Source organism: Colossoma macropomum, unplaced genomic scaffold (assembly GCF_904425465.1).
Source record: "Colossoma macropomum unplaced genomic scaffold, Colossoma_macropomum, whole genome shotgun sequence".
In the NCBI taxonomy this organism is placed as follows: Eukaryota; Metazoa; Chordata; class Actinopteri; order Characiformes; family Serrasalmidae; genus Colossoma; species Colossoma macropomum.
The window spans coordinates 1874622-1896566 of NW_023494788.1; the positions used below are offsets into that span (position 1 = coordinate 1874622).

At 40.1% G+C, this 21945-nt stretch overlaps 1 protein-coding gene across 1 annotated transcript; it reads right to left on the minus strand.

The window, feature by feature from the left end:
- Positions 1–1956: 1956 nt before the first annotated feature.
- On the minus strand, positions 1957–20154 carry zgc:113516 (uncharacterized protein LOC541449 homolog). The gene is made up of 8 exons (XM_036568014.1): positions 19847–20154; positions 17751–18013; positions 11879–12022; positions 10228–10370; positions 8989–9072; positions 8727–8887; positions 5900–5973; positions 1957–5059 (listed from the first exon to the last, which is right to left on the minus strand). Exons 1-8 carry the CDS (start codon positions 19985–19987, stop codon positions 4990–4992), a joined length of 1080 nt encoding a protein of 359 aa, XP_036423907.1. The 5' UTR covers positions 19988–20154; the 3' UTR covers positions 1957–4989.
- Positions 20155–21945: the final 1791 nt, after the last annotated feature.

Here is a 21945-nt window from a genome sequence, read left to right on the forward strand (position 1 = left end):
TTTTGACAGTTTTTGCTTTCATTTGTTTCTATTTGCTGATTTTGCTGTCATATTTTTTGCTTCTGGAATGGTTCTTTTGCTTCTGACGGGTCTCAGAAGAGGGTGTTCACCTGCACTCTCTATTAAATACAAATAAAATAAGTAGTGATCTTTTTGAAAAGGTGTTTAATTTAACTCTTATTATTTGCATTTGCAAAATATTTTGGACATTTTGATTCTCAATATTTTGCTTGTGGATTTTATTTTATTTGATACGTCTGTCACAAAATGAACTCCATAATCCTCTCCACTCTTTGATTGAAAATAACAAGAATAATCCCAGATTACTGTGTCACTGGAAATGTTCATGAAAAACAAAAAAACATGAACCCCCTATAGGTAAATATTGAACATTTATTATTTATTTAAAAAAACACATCTGATATTTACTTGAACTAGACACCCGGCATCCTTTCTCTGCTCACATTACATTGCAGTGCATGCTGGGGACTGTAGTGCAGTGCACTGTGAAACAGGCTAATATTGATAGAAAATTAAAATACTTAGCTGGATAGGATTGTGTCCTGATCTGTGTTTGATCCTTGTGTTTGACCCATGGGGTTCAGACAGTCAATAGGCACAATAATCTCCAAAGTTTAAACCAGGATTAGGATGTATCAGCATATACATATTGAGAATATCTATTCAGAACACAGAAATTAAGTATCTGTATTCAGTCCAAGTAAATTTTTGTATTATTAGCTGGACTGAATACAGTTGTAATTGCAGTTGTAATCAGAGAGTAATATTTTCATTTTTATTTCCAATAAAATACTCTGTTCTTTGTGTTTAGCAGAAAAACTCATTTCTGTTCCCTCCTTAACTGCAGGTTTTACCACCACTGTGTTTGCCAGTTTGCTTCTATAGTTTTCTACCAAAACGTGTTGCAGCCAAAATGCATGAAAGTGTTAATGTTTACCTTAATATGTATAATGCTTAATTAAGGTTTCCACTTCTGTATTACTGTATTCTCAGCATGGGTCAGTGTGGAGTTTCTTCACAGGGCTCAGGGAGGCAGAGGGACTGAACTTTATTTGATTTGTAATCATAAATGCCGCAGCATCAATATGAGGGCATATGTGTGAGAAAGTCTGTGGCTGTAAAACAAACAGAGCCAGAATGAAACAGCTTCTTCTCAGATACAGCCTTTTATAATAAAAGAGTAAAATACTGAACTGCAACCCCATTTCCAAAAAAGTCCATCGTCTTGCTGCAATAATCAAGGCCTTCCCTGAAAAAGACGTCATCTGGATGGCAGCATATGTTGTTCCACGGCCTGTTTATATCGTTCAGCATTAATGGTGCCTTCACAGATGTGCGATTCACCCCATGCCACGTGCACTAATGCCCCCCTATACCATCATGAATACTGGCTTTTGAACTGTGCACCAGGTGACAAGAGGATGGTCCCTCTCATCTTTAGCCCAGAGCACGCGGCGTCCATGATTTCAAAAAAAGAATTTAAGATTTCAATTCGTTGGACCACAGGACACTTTTCCACTTCGCCTCAGTCCATGTTAAATGAGCTCAGGCCCAGAGAAGGTGGCAGTGTTTCTAGATCCTGTTTATATTTGGTTTCTTCTTTGTGTTTTAGAGTTTTAACTTGCATTTGTGGATGCAGTGATGAACTGTTTTCACAGACAGTGGTTTTCAGAAGTGTTTCTGAGCCCATGCAGTGATTTCCACTACAGAATCATGTCTGTTTTTAATGCAGTGCTGCCTGAGGGCCCAAAGATCACAGCAAGCCTTTCTGCCTTGTCCCTTGAGATTTCTCCAGATTCTCTGAATATTTTAAAGATATTGTGTACTGCAGATGATGAAATCCCCAAGTTATTTGTGTTACGACCTCCAACGTCTAGAGGAAAAATAAGCCAACGGCATCAAACTGGAGGCCAAGACACCACCAACTACAAATAATTGACCAATTATCAGCATTTATTTCTTTTAACTTGTACAAGTTAAAGGCACCATCTTGTAAAAGCTGGTAAGTCTAGCTTTAAACTGGTGAAGTGCAGGTGAGCTTGTAGAAGAGGAAAACTTCAGGGGGTGAGATCATCCCAAAAACAAACCAGAAACAAAAAGATAAGGCTAAGGCTACCTGAGAAAACAACATACAAAAAACAGGGCACTCACCCCCCCTACTGACACAGAGAGGGCTTTACAAGTATTTAGACAAACTAACACGAGCTCACAAACAAAGCTTCGAGTACTTGGTCTGGTCAGGTGGAGGCTGATGGCACAGGTGCAACCACTGGAACAGCCCTCTCCTTCTGCAGTGCATCTCTGCCCCATAAGTAGCTGGAGCGCCCCCTGCTGTAGCCAATCAGAGTCCTCCAGGCATTAACCCTATGGGAAAAGGTGATAAGCGGGAAAGAGAGAGCACAAAACACCTCACACCCCCAGGATCGTAACATTCGCTATTTTACGTTGAGAGACGTTATTCTTGAATTGTTGCACTATTTAATCGTGCAGTCTTTCACAGAGTGGTGAACCCCTCCTCATCTTTACTTCTGAAAGACTCCGCCTCTCTGAGATGCTCTTTATACCTAATTATATTACTGACCCTTTGCCAATCAACCACCAGGTGTTTCTTTAAGCATTACAGAACTTTTCCAGCCTTTTGTTTCCCCCGTCCTAACTTTTTTGGAATGTGTTGCTGGCATCAAATTCAAAATGGGCATAAATAAAAAAAAACAGTAAAATTTCAACATTTGATTTGTTGTCTTTGTACTTTTTTCAATGAAATATAGGGTTTAAATGATTTGCACATCATTGTGTTCTGTTTTTATTTACATTTTGTACAGCTAATTTTGGAAACAGGGTTATTGGCTTTGCCCTGTGCTGGAGAAGCACCTGTGTAACTGCGACCGGCTGATTAAATGAAGTTAAATGAAGATTAATGTCAGAATTTTTTGATGTGCTCTGAACCTCTGGGAGTGCCTAACACAGCTTGGAAGCCACTGGTCTATGCACCCCCCTAATTGTCGTGTGTGTAAATATAGGTAGACAGCACCATGTGTTCACTGTAGAATAACAGAGTTACAAACACAGAGAGAATGAAAGTAGCACCACCGCAGTGATGAACGTGCCGTTCTGTGCAAATAAAGCCACTGATGAAGACTGTGCGCCGCTGTGAGGTGGATGTACATTATTTACAGTTAGCAGATCTCCACCTTATAACTGTTGAGGCTGTTGAGGTATATAGATGATATTGTCCAGCTTAACATAGCCTGCATATTTTAAAGGGCCCATATCATACACTTCATTTATTTATTTATTTATTTATTTATTTTCCCCCTGAGGTCCACTTATAATGTCTGTGGGATTTTTATGTATCAAAAACATCCATAATTCACTTCATGACTATTTTCTAATCTCTATTTATCTTTTAAGCTTTAGTTACTTTAAAACTGGTATAAGTAAATGAGCTCTGTTCTGACTGGCTGTCCTGCATAGTTGTAGTATTATTGGCGGAGCTAAAGTCACTCTTAAAAATGATGATTCTTCAAGGGCTCTTTAGTAAAGAAAATGGTTCTACATAGAACCGTGAACACTTAAAAACCGTTTGCATAATTAAAGCGTTCTTAGTATTGTGAAAGGGTACTTCAGACTGATGGAGAACGTGCGTAGATGGTTCTATATAGTACCAAAAAGGCTTTTTCTATTGTGTCAAGCTTGACATCATAGCAACAGAATAACTTTTTTTGGTGCTATATCGAGGCACCACAAGTTCAGGGAACTCCAATTCCCAGAAGCCCTGGGGCTGATTAGGCCCAACCTGGCACACCTGTGGACTCCTCTATTAAGGCTGTGGCAAACAGCAGCCCTTTGTCACACCTTTGTAGAGGGGTGACCGGTACAGTATGTATACAAAAGGAAAAGAAAAGAGAGAGAAAAAAGAGAAATTGCCCCAAAACTACTTAAAAGCAAAAAGAAAGCTTGAACAACAAACGACTCCAAGCCATACAGAAGGTGTTTGTTCCACAAAGAGCAAACAGGCGAAACGTAAAGCTGATCTTCCTCTCATGATTACAGAGGAAGTGCTTTTTGTTTTCTGATTATCTTTTATCACTTTTCTATCTCAGCCTTTGTTTGAGCGCTGCTTTCAGCGTCCCCTTCGTTTGTTTGTTTTTCCCACCATTTTTTATTTCCCATTCGTTGAGGTGTTTTTCCTGTCGCTTGTGCTTCTTGGTGGCGTGGTGGTAACTCCTCGGACCACCAATCAGTATATTGACAGTTCGAGCCTGGCTCTCAGCCACCTCAACCCCATCACCAAATAAACACTCCACCACCTCAATAAGTTCATTTAACACACTTTCTCATGGGTTTTCCTCTCTGCTCTTGGGTCCGCCTCCCTGCCGTCCCGTAACAATCTAGCCATTTTCAAAAAAGGTTCTATGTAGAACCTTCTACAGCACATTCTCCATCAATCTGAAGAACCACTTCACGATGCAAAGAATAACCTTTGAACCCTTGAAGAACTGTACTCTACACTAAATGGGAGTGTGTGTGTGTGTGTGTGTGTGTGTGTGTGTGTGTGTGTGTATATAATTTTATATATATAATTTTATATATATAATATGTTTATGTAAAGTTGTTTTTATGACATCACAAAAACAACTAACATTAGTTCCCATATGTGGACCATTTGGACTGAGGTATGTTTTGAAACTTTAACAATGTTTACATACTACATCAAACTCTTATTTTCCAAAAAAGTAAAGTCATTCCAGTTTTCCTGACTATGGGCCCTTTAAATGAGATCTCCTGCATCAGTGTTGATGCTATGAGGTTCATCAGAACATCCGTGGAGAACATCGGCTGCTAACGGACTGCATTAGCTGGTCAGATTGGTGCTGGAGGTCATTTCTGCTCGAACGTGGAGGAGAACGTTGCTGTGTCTCTGAGGTAAAGCTGCAGTCTGAGTGTGAAACGAGCTCTAACTCCGCGTTAATGAAGCTTCATTCCAAAATACTCCTCCTTCTTCTCAAAGTAGTAGCTGAACCGGGCCGCTGCGTACCTGCAGAGGAGAGAGGGCACACGCCGCACACAGATTAAAGGGACGGTTCATCCAAAACTCAAACGTACACAGCTCCCCCTCCTTACTCCAAATGTAGCTGATCAGCCAAGGCATGTCTGCTGTCTGAAGTTTGCCGGTTTAGTTTTAGCACTGGAGCTACAGCTAATGTAGCTAACAAGTAATGTAAGCCTACATCCCACCAATTAGCATGGGCCTTCTTTGCCGGTGCTAACTGCATGCCAAAATCACCACTCACTTGCATCAAAGTGTGTGGGGATGTTTAATAATCTCTAATAGTATGATCAGAGTTGGGATACCAACATAAAACAAGTTATTGGGTATTCAGAATACAGAAATTAACAGATAAATCAATGTGATCGGTTATTAATCTCAGTGTTACTGAGCTCTGCTAAAGCCTGAGTAGACTGATAAATCAATGTGATTGGTTACTAATCTCAGTGTTACTGAGCTCCGCTAAAGCCTGAGTAGACTGATAAATTAATCAATTTGATACTGTTGATCACAATGATTAATTAAAACTCTGTCTCTTTGGTGTTTATCTCTTTGATCTGTGTTATTGTCTTATCATTTTAAATTAATACCCATAGTTTCTTCAATTACTATTAAGCTTTAGCAGCTGACTGTAAAGCACTTTGAGCTGCCACTGGCTTGACAAGTGCTCTGTAAATAAAGATTTATTATTATTATTATTATTATTATTATTATGTGTGCCTTGTGTTTCACATTTTTCCGCTGTAGTGATTTGCTCTTTAATCTGGCAGACATTCCTCTGTTTACCATACAGGGTTTTACATTTATTTATGAAAGACTATAACTCACCGTAGGAAATCAAAGTCAATGGTGGAATGCTTGGCCTGTATCAGAGCCCAGAGACCCCAGGAGAAATGAGCCGCCTGGAGACACATTTACACACAAAACCAAGACAGCAGTTCAGAAACTTAAAGCAAGCTGTGATTCCTGTTTCAGCGTAAACCCAAATCCTCTTAAATTAAAGCCAAACGTTCTTTAACTTCATGTCCTGGAATACAGAGCCCTTCACTGTCCAAATGCTCATGAATGACATTCCAGTTTGTTATACCACACAGTTAATAGATTAGCTTTGTCAGTATGAGTTGTTGTCACAGAGCCCTGCTCATCATTTAGACTGTAAATATTTCAGTGAAATGTCTGTAAAGGGGAAACTCGGGGCTGCTAGTCACAGCACTGATATCTGCTACACCAGGTGGAGCTTTAAGGGTAAAATCTCCTCTCTAACTGCTAGAGATTCAATCTGAGGTGAGTTTTTCTGTGTTTTCTCAGAAGTTTTTCTTTCTTGTTTTTATTACATTAATGACAAACTACACAAACACACCTCCAACTACAAATATTGCAGCAATGCCTCTCCACTCAGCCACCTTCTGTTTTCTTTGCCACCCACCACTCTGACGACACTAGTGATGCAATCAGCTTGTTCCCCCCGCCAGCCTAGGTTTGTAGCATTAACTGGCTCGGCGGCACCAGCACACAAGTCATTCTGCTGCTGCTCGCTCGGGAGTCGCACAGCTCTCCGTCACCTCCACAAGTACTTCAGCCTTCACTGCCTCAGCTATGGCCTCTCGAGCAGATGCCATCTCAGCTCCTCCGGCAGCAGCATACCCAGGAAGTGCCCCAGCGATAACTCCTCCTGCACCATCTTCTCATGCTTGATATGCCTGCCGAACCATCATGCTCAGATCCACTGCCAGCTCACTTATTCTCTCTCCCTTCAACCACTGCCTCCCACGAAACAGATGCCTGGCCAACCACCCCACTGGTGCCTGCCTGAAGTGTCACTGATGGGCCGTGGCCAACACCGCCAGGTCACCATGCTACTCTGCCAGCAGGTCCATGAGCAAATGGAGCACTTTTCCTTCCAGGACCAGGCACAGTTGGATCGTGTTAATGGCTGCCACCGGCTGTCCTCTAGCTGGGCTCTGCTACTGAGCCTTACCGTGCTGTTTCTTCAGCCGTCTCCACCGCTGGGCCTCAACGCACTCTCCTTCCCAGTCTTCAGCCATGCTCTGTCTCCGTCACCGTCTGCCTATGAGTTTGTTGAAGCGCCATTCCACTCCTTGCTGCTGGGGGTGCTACCCCACTTCTGAAACCAATGTAGTGTTGGTGTAGAACAACATGCGGGAAACGTTGCGAATGCTCTTTTAATGAACAGGCGGCATGAAAACTGCCATTCCCTGAACCACTGAATAACACAGAGAACACCTGGGAAGGTCGTCAATAGTCATAACATAAAACCCACTTTAACTATCCCACAGCTCAGCTCAGCTCAGCACAGCACAACACAACAAAGCAAAGCAAAGCAACACAAACACATCTCCAACTACAACAGCACAAATACTGTCCTTTCTTACTGGGAGCTCAGCGCTTCCTGAGAGCCTCTTAACATGGCCACGCCTCCTGAGTTCAGCCTGTGGCAGACACCACAATATCAAATGTTCTTTAAATGGTCTTGCTGTTTGATGAGAAATAAACTTAATGTACAATGATGTGACGGCCAGCCATGAAAAGGGGCACAATATTCAAAACATAAACATGAAATAATTACATAATGATCCACTCATTTCATGATAGACAGCCTGAGCTTTTGTTACATCCTGGTTTATTTGGATGTTCGTCATTTGGTTTGTGAGTAAAAAAAAAATGTGACAACCAACCTTGTATTAGACGTTTTACCAAACTGTAAATACAACCCCATTTCATACACAGTTCATCACTGCATCCACAAAAGCAAGTTAAAACTCTAAAACACAAAGAAGAAACCAAATATAAATATGGAAAAGTGTCCTGTGGTCCAACGTGGTCCTGTGGTCCCTTTTTTGAAATCATGGACGCTGTGTCCTCCGGGCTAAAGACCACTCAGCTTGTTATCAGTGCACAGTTCAAAAGCCAGTATTCATGATGGTATAGGGGGCATTAGTGCACAAGGCATGGGTGATGTGCACATCTGTGAAGGCACCATTAACGCTGAACGATATACATGTTTTGGCAACATATGCTGCCATCCAGACGACGTCTTTTTCAGGGAAGGCCTTGATTATTTCAGCAATACAAAGTCAAACCACATTCTGCATGTATTACAGCAGCATTGCTCCGTATTAAGAGTCCGGGCGCTAAACTGACCTGCCTGCAGTCCAGACCTGTCAGCACTGAAAACATTTTGGAGGGTTATGGAATGAAAAATACAACAAATGAGCCCCCCAAACTGTTCAGCAGCTGAAATCCTATGTTAAGTAAAAATTTCATTTTCTAAACTACAGCAGTGTCTCCTCAGTTCCCAAACACGTAGTGTGTTAAAAGTAGAGGTGATGAGACACAGTGGTAAACAGGCCCCCGTCCCAACTTTTTTGGAACATGTTGTTGGCATTTAACTCAAATTGGGCAAATATTTTCAGAAAACAATAAAATTTCTTAGTTTCAACATTTGATATGTTGTTGTCTTTGTTGTATTGTCCTTTAAAATTATGGTTTACATGATTTGCACCTATTTTTATTTACATTGTGCACAGCGTCCCAACTTTTTTGGAAATAGGTTGTATATTTGTAGACTATAATGGTGGTTTAGTGAGGTAATGACGTCTATCACTGCAGATTTAAAACGCAGAGAAGGCCTCACCATTGAGAACTTGCAGACTTTGATGTAGAGTTCCTGCACTTCTCTCTCGGCCACTGCAGTGTCCACTCCGCTGCTGCTCTTCAGACTGTGCAGGTATTCGGTTAGCCAATCCCACTGCAGATCCTCACTGGGGTACAGACTATAATCCACATTATTCACCCCTAACATCAAAAACCGAACACAGTGCCGCTCGTTAGATAATTCTCAGAGCTGCTAAAGGGAAGAATTCATAAATGAAATATTAAAAAACGTTAAATATCACCTGCATATTCATTGAAGTGGTTGCCAATGTCGTAAGCTTGGTAGTTAAAATCAGCATATTCATAGTCAATGAATTTTACTACACCTATAAGAGGAAAAAACAAGCATCAGTGATTTGTATGCTAATGTAACATATCAGTACTCATCAGATATCAGTGTCTGATCTGACCAGTGTCTGATAGTGTCAAAACCAAAAAGAACGAGACAAAAAGTACTGAATCAGTTCAAACTGCGGCCCAAAGTAAAAACTATTAAACAAACATTGAGGTATTCAGATCTTAGATATTTACAGTGATTATATTCCGATCTATTTAAACTCAAGGCATTAATAGAGACAGTAATAACCTAAACATATACAAAATCATCATTTATAGGGTACTTTCTACTGGGAGGAGTCTGTCCCAAACCATAAACCCTAAATTTACTCTTGGGAAAATCATAATTATATTTTCTTAAGATCTTTATGATTTCTTTTTAAATGAAGTTGAAAGATTTAGATTTATCAAGAGTTTAATTAAAAAAAAAACTTATTAAAAAAAAAAAAGATGTACCATTTTTGTCACTACTGAAACACAGTTTTAGTCTGTAGGCGGAGCCTCATTCTAACCACGCCCCTGCATTTTAGAGCAGGAAGTGAGGCTGCATCCCTGTCCCTCATGGTCACATGGTGAGCAGTTAGATCCCATTGTTTTGAAGTAAATGTGTCCCACAGTCTGAAAATCATTAAGAACTGTCACTACCGAAACACGTTTTCTGTAGTTTTGTACTTTTTGTGTTTTTCATGAGAAATATGGTGATTTTCTGTGTGAACAGCTGTTCAAAGCTGTGTTTCTGGTCAGTTTTGGAGCTCAAAATGGGAAAATTGTCACAGAAACAGTCACTACTGAAACACTACTGAAATGATTGTTTAGGTAGTGACAACATGGGATGTTCAGTCATTACTTTTTATAAAGTAATCATAATTTAAGGTGTAGAGTCACTCAAAGCAGAAGGATTTTAGTCTAATCTAATCCAAGATCAGTTAAAGTCCTGAAATGTGTTTCAGCTCTGACTCTGTACCAGCTCAGCAGGATCATCCCGGTTTAGTGTGAACTCAAAACTGATATTCGTGTTTAATCTGTGGGACAAAAGCTGAAAACACAGCACTGTGACTGGTTCACACCAGTGGATACGTCAGTGAGTGATACGTTAAATATCTCTCGTTATTGCTCTTCCTTAAGGTTTAAATTCCTCCTGTTACCTTCAGTGGAGTTGTAGATGATGTTCTTGGTCAGGAGGTCGTTATGGCACAGTACAATCAGGGAGTCCACTGCAGTTAAGTGTCTCCTCAGGTCGTCCATCTCCTTCAACAAAATGTCCATGCTTGGAAGCTCCAGCCGGGAACTTGGAAGATAAAAAACAATGTTCAGAACTTAGTTTCCCAAATGGAACCCAGTACAAAAACGGGTTTGTTTTAAGATCTGTTTTTAAACTACTAGCAATCCATTAATAATGCTTTAGTAAAGAGAATCATTTCATTTATAAGCAGGCTTAGAAATGTGCAAATCGGGTAAAATATCCTGACAGCGTAAAGATTTTTTTTGCTTTTTATTTATAATGTTAAACTCTATTCACAAAAAAAATTATTTGAAGGATGTTTATTTTATTTTATTTTTTTTTTTGTCTCACTTTTTATCGTGTGTGTGTGTGTGTGTGTGTGTGTGTGTGTGTGTGTGTGTATATACATATAATATTGTGTATAAACAACAAATAAATAACAAACTGTAACCTTGTTAAGTAATTAATAAGGTTAATTACTTTAATTCTTGCTCTCCCTTTGTTGCTGTAGCACTGAGAATTTCCCTGTTGTGGGACTAATAGAGGATTATCTTATGTGTTACCTTATTTATAGGATGCATTAATAAGGTCTTCTGTAAATTAGTTAATGGATTTTGTTCATTAATCACTTAAATGTCAATTAGTTGTAATCGTTCAGTTGTAAGCATACCTGAAATCACTTTACAGTTCTTGATTAACATGTTATATAAACAGGTGATATTTAACTGAATTCAGTGATCACACAGTAAATGCTACTACCACCCAAATAACAGATGTCTGTTCTGAATGTCTGCATGTCCTGTTAATTAGAACTAAAACAACTCATTGTGCGGTGATTATCAGAGCACTGTGTGAAGGTGTGATGATAAAGTGCTGAGGCCTGTAATGCAGACACAGCAAAAACAAGTCAACTGAGCTGAAGACTGGAAACTGCCTGCAATTTACATAGCTTGTTTAGCAGTAACACTGACGTGGTGGTGGTGTGTTAGTGTGTGTTGTGCTGGTGCGAGTGGATCAGACACAGCAGTGCTGCTGGAGTTTTTAAACACTGTGTCCACTCACTGTCCACTCTATTAGACACTCCTACCTTGTCAGTCCACCTTGTAGATGTAAAGTCAGAGGCGATAGCTCATCTGCTGCTGCACAGTTTGTGTTGGTCATCCTCTAGTCCTTCATCAGTGGTCACAGGACGCTGCCCACAGGACGCTGTTGGCTGGATATTTTTGGTTGGTGGACTATTCTCAGTCCAGCAGTGACACTGAGGTGTTTAAAAACTCCAGCAGCACTGCTGTGTCTGATCCACTCTCACTAGCGCAACACACACTAACACACCACCACCACGTCAGTGTTACTGCGGTGCTGAGAATGATCCACCACCCAAATAGTACCTGCTCTGTGAGGGTCCATGGGGGTCCTGACCACTGAAGAACAGGGTAACAAAGTATGCGTGTGTGTGTAGAAACAAGGCTGGTCAGTGTAAGTATATCAGACTGTGGCTGAAAACAGATATAACAGCTGCGTGTTCTGGACAGGTCTCCAGCTTTAGCGGTTCTCCTGAAGCTTTGGTTTCTCACCTCTGCTGTAGAGGAGCATCATTTGGCGCAGAGTTCTGGAGTAAGTTCAGGTAATTGGACAGTTTTGACCACAGAACCGGCTGAAGAGAAGAGGCAGTCTTTGGCTTTATGGAGTGGAGTTTTCCCATCTCTGCAGCAATCAGCCTGAACATCAACACAGCACGGACTTCACTTCACAGACAGCACTGCTGAAGGTTTTATACACTTCTACAGCAGCTCAGCTCACTCCTCCTCATTTAGCTCTTAATGTTACTGCTCTTTTCTGTCCTTATACACATGATTTATATCTGCTTTAGGTTGAGTGACTTACATGAGGCTAACGTTTTATTCTTACTTTGACAAAATTATTTTTTATTTTTAATCTGTTAGCAGGATTGGGGATTGCCTACCTCGTGTGCTGTTTACAAATATGTTGTGGTTGTTAGAGCTGCGCAACATAATGATATTTATCCTTATCTTGATAAATTACATCACAATATGTCACAATGTGCTTTTCTGAGTGTATATTTTATATATTATATATTTAAAATTAATGCTCATAATTTCTTCTATTGCTTTTAAGCTTTATCATCTGTCTGTAAGGCACTTTGAGCTCCCACTGACATGAAAGGTGCTCTATAAATAGATTATTATTATTATTATTATTATTAAAGGTTGTTGTTGTTGTTGTTGTTGTTGTTGTTGTTGTTGTTGTATTATTATTATTATTATTACAGGGTTTCCGTTAAACAATCAAAGCTGAAATTGCACTTCTAATCAGGTAGCAAGAACCTTTTAACGGGGTGGTCAAGTTAGACCAGCAGTTTTAGGGGATGGCAAACAGCTCGGGGAAAAAAGATGCGGTAATTATGAGAGAACAATATTTGGTTGGGTAATAAACTGGATTCAGCTCTGCTGAAATCTAGCCAGCATCATTAAACACACACATGTTCTCAGCTGTAAAAAGTATTTAGCTTAGACATTGATATGCGATAGTGAATGCTGGTAGTAAAGGTGGGCGATATGGCAAAAAAATATCATGATACCTGAAGACATTTTTACAATACACAACATGTACCATGATATTTAATTCTTAGAGTATGAAGTTTGAAGGAAAAGAAAGGAAAATGATTTGTTCAGCGTTTCACTGCACTAAATCCAATTCAAATTCTAATTATGCTCACTTTGTAATGGAACGTGTACAACGTGTTCTTTGATTACTGATGATCCACATTAAGCTCAGAAAAACATACTGTGATTTTTCTCACAGTAAGGCTACAATATTCTCATATTGCCCAGCCCCAGTTGGTATTTACTCATTTTTTGATAGTTACCTCATCTTATCATCGTAGAAACTTTTAAAAAGGATTCTTCTTTTCAAGGGTTCTTTAGTAAAGACAATGGTTCTATATATAACCATTAACACTCAAAGAACCGTTTGCATGCTTACATGTTTGTTTGCATGGTGAAATGGTTCTTCAGCCTGATGGAGAATGTGCTGTATTTGGTTGTGTTTAGAACCTTTTCAAAAGGGGGTTCTTTTTAGCACCAAACAGGGTATGCTATTGAATCATTTCAGATTTATTTCCACCTTCAAAATGACCCATAATCTGTACAATTCCATTGAAAAACAAACTGAAATCATTTAGGGTGGAAAAATAAAAGTGAACTAAATGTGGTTACATAAATATGCACAGAGTTAACTTTGAGGTTCTCTGACTTTATGGCAACATTCAGTCTTTTTGGGTAGGAGTCTATCAGCATGGCACATCTTGACTCGGCTATCTTTGCCCTCTTCCTTGCCAAAGCGCTCCTAATCTGTCAGACTGCGAGGACATCTGTGTACAGCCCTCTTCAGGTCTACCCACAGATTTCCAATGGGATTCAGGTCTGGGCTCTGGCTGCGCCTTTCCAAAACTTTGATCTTCTTCTGGCGAAGCCATTCTTTTGATGATTTGGAGGTTTGCTTTGGGTCACTGTCGTGCTGAAAGGTAAAATTCCTCTTCACCTTCAGCTTTTTAGCAGAGGCCTGAAGTTTTTGTGCCAAAATTGACTGATATTTGGAGCTGTTCATAATCCTCTCCACCTTGACTAAAGCCCCAGTTCCAGCTGCAGAAAAACAGCCCCAAAGCATAATGCAGCCTCCACCATGCTTCACTGTGGGAATGGTGTTCTTTTGGTGATGCGCAGTGTTGGCTTCGCGCCAAACATACCTTTTGGAATTATGCCCAAAAAGTTCAACCTTTGTCTCATCAGACCAGAACACGTTTTCCCACATACTTTTGGCAGGCTTGATGTAGGTTTTGGCAAAACATAGCCGGGCTTGGATGTTTTTCCTTGTTAGAAAAGGCTTCCGTCCTGCCACCTGACCCCACAGCCCGGACATATGAAGAACACGGGAGATTGTTGTCACATGCACTACACAACCAGTACTCGCCAGAAATTCCTGCAGCTCCTTTAATGTTGCAGTAGGCCTCCCAGCAGCCTCCAGGACCAATTTACTTCTTGTCTGATGCAGTCGGCACTCTGTCCTGTGTGGTGCTGTCGCTTCGTCTGCCATGATTGGATGGGCTGCTCGCGTGCATCGTAGAGCCTTGTGCTGTGTGGATCCTTGTGTGGTCTTCACTGTACAAAGGACTCTTAACTCCATACCCAACACTGTACTGAACTGTAAAACTGTATCCACTTAGACACAAAACAGTATGTGCTGTTATCCGGTGTCGACCAGAGGAGGATGGGTTCCCCTTTTGAGTCTGGTTCCTCTCGAGGTTTCTTCCTCATGTTGAGGGAGTTTTTCCTTGCCACTGTCGCCAAGGCTTGCTCATTGGGGGCGTGGACCCGGATTCTCTGTAAAGCTGCTTTGTGACAACATCTGTTGTAAAAGGCGCCATATAAATAAATTTGACTTGACTTGTGTTTTCATAAATTTTTGAGGGACGTCCAGTTCTTGGTAATGACACTGTCGTGCCAAATTGAATCCACTTCTTGATGATCGCCTTCAATGTGTTCCATTGTACATCTAATGCCTTGGACATGTTTTTGTACCCTTCTCTGCCTGATACCCTTCAGCAGTCAGATCCCTTTGATGTGCTGTAAGTTCTTTACGGACCGTGGCTTCGGCTGTAAAATGCACAGAAAATCCTACTAGACCAGCTGAACTTTATATGGGGTTAATCAGAACCACTTTAAATGATGGCAGCTGTGTACTGATTACTATTTAAGATGAGTTTGAATGTGATTGGCTAATTCTGAACACAAACACATCTGCAGTTATAAGAGGGTGTTCACACTTTTGCAACTACATTATTTTAGTTTTGTTTTTTTTTCCCATCTAAATGATTTCAGTTTGTTTTTCAATGGAATTGTACAGATTCAGATTTTGGGTCACGTTGAAGGTGGAAATAAATCTGAAATGATTCATTTTGGTCTGATTTTTTTTACATGACAAAAACCTGGCATTTTAACAGGGATGTACAACACGTTCTCCATCAGCCTGAAGAACCACTTCACCATGCAAAGAACCATGCAAATGGTTCTTTTGAGTGTTCATGGTTGTCTTTACTAAAGAGCCCTTGAAGAACCACCTTTTTAAGAGTGTAGCTTACTCCATATACTGTAGCTCTCAGAAGTGTACGGAGTAAATTATTAGTGGTCATAATTCTATATAGATTAACAGAATAATAAGTGTTATTAATCACATTTGTAAATACAGTTTAACTCCTGAAAACCTGAAAGTGATTTTATCCTGTTTTCCATTACGCTATATGATAAATACTGTACGTTTAAAACCCTCTACTGTGTCTACTCTGTGCTGAACTACACTGAGGCACTTTTAAATGTTTTTCTAATTCCCTCCTCAGTCGCTCCATGACTGCTCTTCTTCTTTCAAATCTGATTCAAAGACTTTCTCTTCCTCCTTTACTGCTTAGTCTTAACTTCCTTTTTTGTGTTCTTTGTTATGAAAAGCAACCTTGGGATTGTGAAAGGTGCTATATAACTAACTTATTATTACGATTATCATTATTAATGTAGGAAGCCAGTGTGAGCTGCTTTCTTGGGCAAAAAAACTGAAAATAACCCTAAAGTTTGGGTCGTCTTTACTCTCCTGTGACTTACATTAAAAGTACAGTATATTTTTTCTTCTTCTGTAAAGTTTTCATTTTGGAGATACGAGGTTTTGTTCCAACAGCAGCGATTTATATTCCAGTGTCTGATTCCATACGGGTGCTACTGTCTACAAATGTGTTTTTAAGCTCAGCTTAATGTCTTAAAGAAATGACCGACTCTTCTGCTTTGCTAAGCTGAGCATCCTGTGCAGAAATTCAGGAATTCCCAAGCGGTGTCTGCTTCCTAAATCTGGAAAAAGCTCACTACCTCAGAGAGCATCTAACAAAGACTGAGGCCGGCTCTTAAACCCACGTTACACATTTCAGACCTTTAACTCATCATCTGTTTACATAACGCTCATCTTTCAAAATGCTGAGTGATCATTAACAGGCGCACACATGTTAATGTGACTCTGGAATCTGATTTGTCGCCTTTCAGGTGGGTCAGGTTAGTGTTTTCTGTCATCCTGTACAGTTAGAATGTGTCTGTGTGTCTGTCAGATGTGTCCCTAAACTTTCTTTAAGCTTTAGTCTTTCTTCTCTGCCAAAGGCCATTTTAATCCATGTGTCTTACAGCTTCCTGGACTTGGATTAGGTCTTAACTTGGACTGAATTGCAGTGTGAATCGTGATTCAACTCAATTTTCCATATTAAAATTAACAGAAACAAACACAGATTTAGGCGTAATCTGTGGAATTAGGCTTCATCCTGGACTAAACTGCAACATCAGTGGTGTTTCTGCATGAAAGATTCCATTTAGGCTTAGACTTAAAGGTGCAGTGTGTAAGATTTAGGGGGATCTAAACACCATGTGTTCATTAGTGTATAATCAGCTGTAACTATGAATCGCTGTGTTTTCGTCTTTGAATGATCCCTTCATATCTACATAGGGAGCAGCTCGTCTTCAACAGATGCTGCCACCGCCATGTTTCTACAGTAGCCCAGAACAGACAAACCAAACACTGACTCTAGAGGGCGCCTTTCACACTTTTAAGCTGAAGCAAGAGTTTGAATTTGGTGGTGCTGTAGCTCCGGCTGGAAGACAAGCACACTTAAAAAAAAGGTGGTTCTTCAGGGGTTCCTTTGTAAAGAAAATGGTTTTATATAGGTTCATGAAAACTCAAAGAACCCTTTCTAAAAGGGTTCTACATAGCACCAAAAAAGGTTCTTCTACTGTGACAAGCTTGACATCGTAACACCAGCAGAACCCTTTTTGGTGCTATTTAGAACCTTTTTCAAAAAGGTTCTATATAGAACCATCTACAGCACATTCTACATCAATCTGAAGAACCACTTCACAATGCAAAGAAACCTTTAAACAGGCAAAGGGTTTTTTGAGTGTTCGTGGTTCTATACAGAACCACTTTCCAACACAAGTAACCCAGTAAGAAACCAAAAAGAAGTTTCTTTAGGCGGCCAAAAAACCTCATAGAACATTTTTAAGCACATCATCACTGTCCAAAGAAAAACATGTATCTCCTTTATTTGTCGATCTTTAGTTTGTTGCATCATTTGAGCATGGTGGCCGTCCTTTACATCGAGTGAAAACGTCATGATGAGTGGACCAATAGAAATGCTCCAAAATACTTGGAATAAAATCTCTTCACATTGACTTACTGGTAAAGTTACCATTTTGGAGATTGTTTTTCTTTAGACAGTGACGATATACAGTCTCCTCTGGCCAGTGCTTTTGCCCTTGCTCTACACTGAAAACGTGGGTTTGAGCTCAAAACATGAATTTTAGATGATAGACCAGAATTTCAGCTGTTTTCAGCTGTAGATCCGACCTGTACACAGCAGGCTGTGTGAGCAGAGGGTCGTCCAGCACCGCTCCCTTCACAAACTCGTAGCAGATGCCGTTCTGAAAGCTGCAGTAGAGCTGAGGGCCACAGCCGTGCGCATGCAGCAGCCGGAACATCTCCAGCTCTCTCTTCCGGTCCACGAAAAGCTCCGTCTTGCGGCCATACACACGCACCAGCACCACAGCGGCCTCCCCCACCGAGCCCACATAACAGCCCAGCAGCTGATTGGTGATTCCCTCTGTAAACACCTGTTCACCAGCAAACAGTTACAGTATCCTATAGCAACCTCATCCAGACTTATTCAAATTTAAAAAGGGACAAACACAAATTATTCCACCAGTTATTAAACAGTTCAGAGTGGTTTGGTGTGAAACGCTCTGTTCTAGATAAACTTACTGAGTCAGAACTGTTTACAGTGGTGGTGATAGGAACCAGACGTCCCCCTCTAAAAGCTCCTCACAGAAAGTTCCTACATGAAATGGTTATGAATTCACTGCCTGATGACTGAGACACTGTTTTATGATAGTTTAGAGAACTTAAACTCCATTCATGGTGGAGGGATACATGCAGGGCGCTGTGAGGCAAAATAGTCCCCAAAGAAAACTTATTATTTCAGATTTTCCACTATTTTCCATCATCAACATTCCATATAAACTCAGAAGACTCGTGTAGGTTCACTGGTGGTTCTGGATAGTAAATAAAATGTCTATATCTGTGTTGTAGTCATGGCGACCCCTGGTTCCTATCACCGCCACTGTAAAGACATCTGAACCATTTCACACCAAACCACTCTGATTACATTTACTTTTACATTGTAAATGAAGTTTAACACTGTAGACAGAACTTCTTTTGGTCTGCAGAGCGTCAGGAGGAAGTCAGCTCTAATAAAGATGTTTACGTCTCTTGGCTTAATGCCTGACCATAATATGCACACTTAAAAAAGATGGCCATTCAAGGGTTCTTTAGAAAAGTGTTCTTTACATGGTGAAGTGATTCTTCAGATTGATGGAGAATGTATTATATATCACCAAAAAGGGTTCTGCTATTGTTACAAGATTGACTTTGTGAAAATAGAGGAAACTTTTGGTGCTATATAGGACGCTTTTCAGAAAGGTTCTATGTAGAGCTATTTACAGCACGTTCTCCATCAATTTGAAGAAACTTTTCATGATGGAAAGAAACCTTTAATCATGCAAAGTTGATGGTTCTATATAGAATCGCTTTCTTGACTGAAGAACCATCTTTTTGTAACAGTGTATGCTGTTCTCAACATCGTGATCAGAAATGAATGAGTAATTCCTGGACGTCTTTTGGTCATATGTTCAAGATACTCTCTCTAATATTTTGGGAAAATATGTACTCAAAGATCCACAGACTTTCCTTCCACTTGATGACTCTGCAGAATTGTTTTCTACTCATCAAAAAAGGATTTTTTTGGCCGGCCTCACAGCAAAAAGACTATACAGGAAATATGGTTTGAACCCTCCGTTTCTAAGCATCTTCTATGGGTTACTTATTTTCGGGACATCACTCTTTTGGAATGTATAACGTCCAGGATAAATAAGGTCAAAATAAGAACTGTGCCCTGGTCAGATACTGAGAAAGAATTGTTAAAAGCAAGGCGAGCATAGTAACCTTTAATAAGTGATCTGAGGGTGGAAACCTCAGTATACTGAGTTCATTCATTTGTCTATTTAGGTATTAATTTGTTTGTCTTTTCCTCTTGTGTGGTTTTGCCACTGACCCTCACTGCTGTCGTCGCTGATGTTGCTACTGATGTTTTGCTTTTTGAACATAGTTCTTGTGTTCTTTGTTTTTGCTTGTTAATAAAATATTGATCACAAAAAAGAAATTAATTAGTAATTGAGGAGATTTTGTTGCTCAGGAACAAAAAACACAATATTTCTATACGAAACAACTTCACAGTTTTCAGTATGTAGTAACCGAATTCAGAATTTCATTTAATTTATACCATAAAACTTGTATTTGTGCAAAATTTAAGTTTCATACTGTAAGAGAATGACCAAAGCTATAACCAAAGAAGAACAGTGTCAGCTCGTTTGTGGTAACGCTGGACTTGCCTTCATCTGAATGTCCTCTGCTTTCCACTGTGGCCTCAGAGTTTTAAACAGCTCTGTGATGCCGGCTCGAGGAGCACACTCGTCCAAACACACGTCTATGTGCAGCAAGTTCTCCTTGTAGTTATTCGGGATGGTGTCCATTCCTGCTTTTTAGAGTCCACAGCTAAACAGACTCAGTCCAGCACCTCAGAGAGGTCAGATCCACACTCAGTAGAAAGTGCTGAGTAGAGTGCAGTCAGTGGAAACTGGTTATTGAGACAGCATCAGGTGGACCTGTGCCATGTGTCTGACCCATAAAGACTGGGGGCTTATCAAAGTGCAACGTCCGTCTGGGCATCTTCACTGGCTGACCTGCGTCCAGGGTTTATACATTAACTCTAACGTTCAGAACATCCCGTTAAAAGTCTGAGAAATGTCTATCAGTTTAGTGTATAGAATCCAAAATGTGGCCTTGTGTTGTTATGAAACAGCGTGTTATGTAACCATGAGAATGTATTCAAACTCATACAGCTCAGACTTTAAACTTAAAGCTAAAACGAATGTCTATCTCGCTCGTTATGCTCTGTGAGTTCTCTCTGCACACTCAAACCCATAAATCCATACCTTTAAATCCCCACCCGACACTATTCCTGACAGCTCCTACCCTGAGAGGCTTTAAAAAGTTGCTAAAAGGTTGCTAAAAAGTTATCATTTTTAGATAGTTTCTATACTGTATATTACAAAGTTGGGACGCTGTGCAAAATGTAAATAAAAACAAAATGCAATGATGTGCAAATCATTTTAAACCCAACATTTCATCGAAAATAGAACAAAGACAACATATCAAATGTTGAAACTGAGAAATTTTACTGCTTTTTGAAGAATATATGCCTATTTTGAATTTGATGCCAACAACATGTTCCAAAAAAAGTTGGAATGGGGCAACAAAAGGCTGGCAAAGTTGTGTAATGCTAAAAAAAAACACATGGTGGTTGATAATATGATTGGGTATAAAAAGGCAGTCTTTCAGAAGTAAAGACGAGGAGGGTACATAATAACATTAAAAGATTCAGAGAATCTGGAGAAATCTCTGTATGTAAGGGTCAAGGCCAAAAACCAGTATTTGCTGGCCGTGATCTTTGGGCCCTCTGCATTGAGCACTGCATTAAAAACAGACATGATTCTGTAGTGAAAATCACTGCATGGGCTCAGAAACACTTCTGAAAACCACTGTCTGTGCATCCACAAATGAAAGTTAAAACTCTAAAATGCAAAGAAGAAACCAGATATAAACAGGATCCAGAAACACTGCCATCTTCTCTGGGCCTGAGCTCATTTAACATGGACTGAGGGGAAGTGGAAAAGTATGCTGTGGTCCGACGAGTCAACATTTGAAATTCTTTTTGGAAATCATGGACAGTGCATCCTTCAGGCTAAAGTTATCAGTACACAGTTCTAAAGCCAGTATTCATGATGGTTCAGGGGGGCATTAGTGCACATGGCATGGGTGACATGCACATCTGTGAAGGCACCATCAATGCTGAACGATATTTACAGGTTTTGGAAACATATGCTGCCATCCAGACGACGTCTTTTTCAGGGAAGGCCTTGATTTATCTCAGCAAGACAATGTCAAACCACATTCTACATGTATTACAGCAGCATTGCTCTGTATTAAAAGAGTCTGGGTGCTAAACTGACCTGCCTGCAGTCCAGACCTGTCACCACTGAAAACATTTGGAGGGTTATGAAATGAAAAATACATTAAATGAGCCCCCGATTTCAGCAGCTGAAATCCTATGTTAAGTAAAAATGGGAAAACATTTCACTTTCCTAAACTACAGCAGTGTCTCCTCAGTTCCCAAACGCTTACAGAGTGCTGTTAAAGGAAGAGGTGATGAAACACAGTGGTAAACAGGCCCCCGTCCCAACTTTTGGAATGTGTTGTTGGCATCAAATTCAAAATGGAGAAGTATTTTTTAAAAAACAATAAATTTCTCATTTCAACATTTGATGTGTTGTGTTGTCTTTGTACTATTTTCAATGAAATGTAGGGTTTAAATGATTTGCACATCATTGCATTTTGTTTTTATTTACATTCTGCACAGCGCCCCAACTTT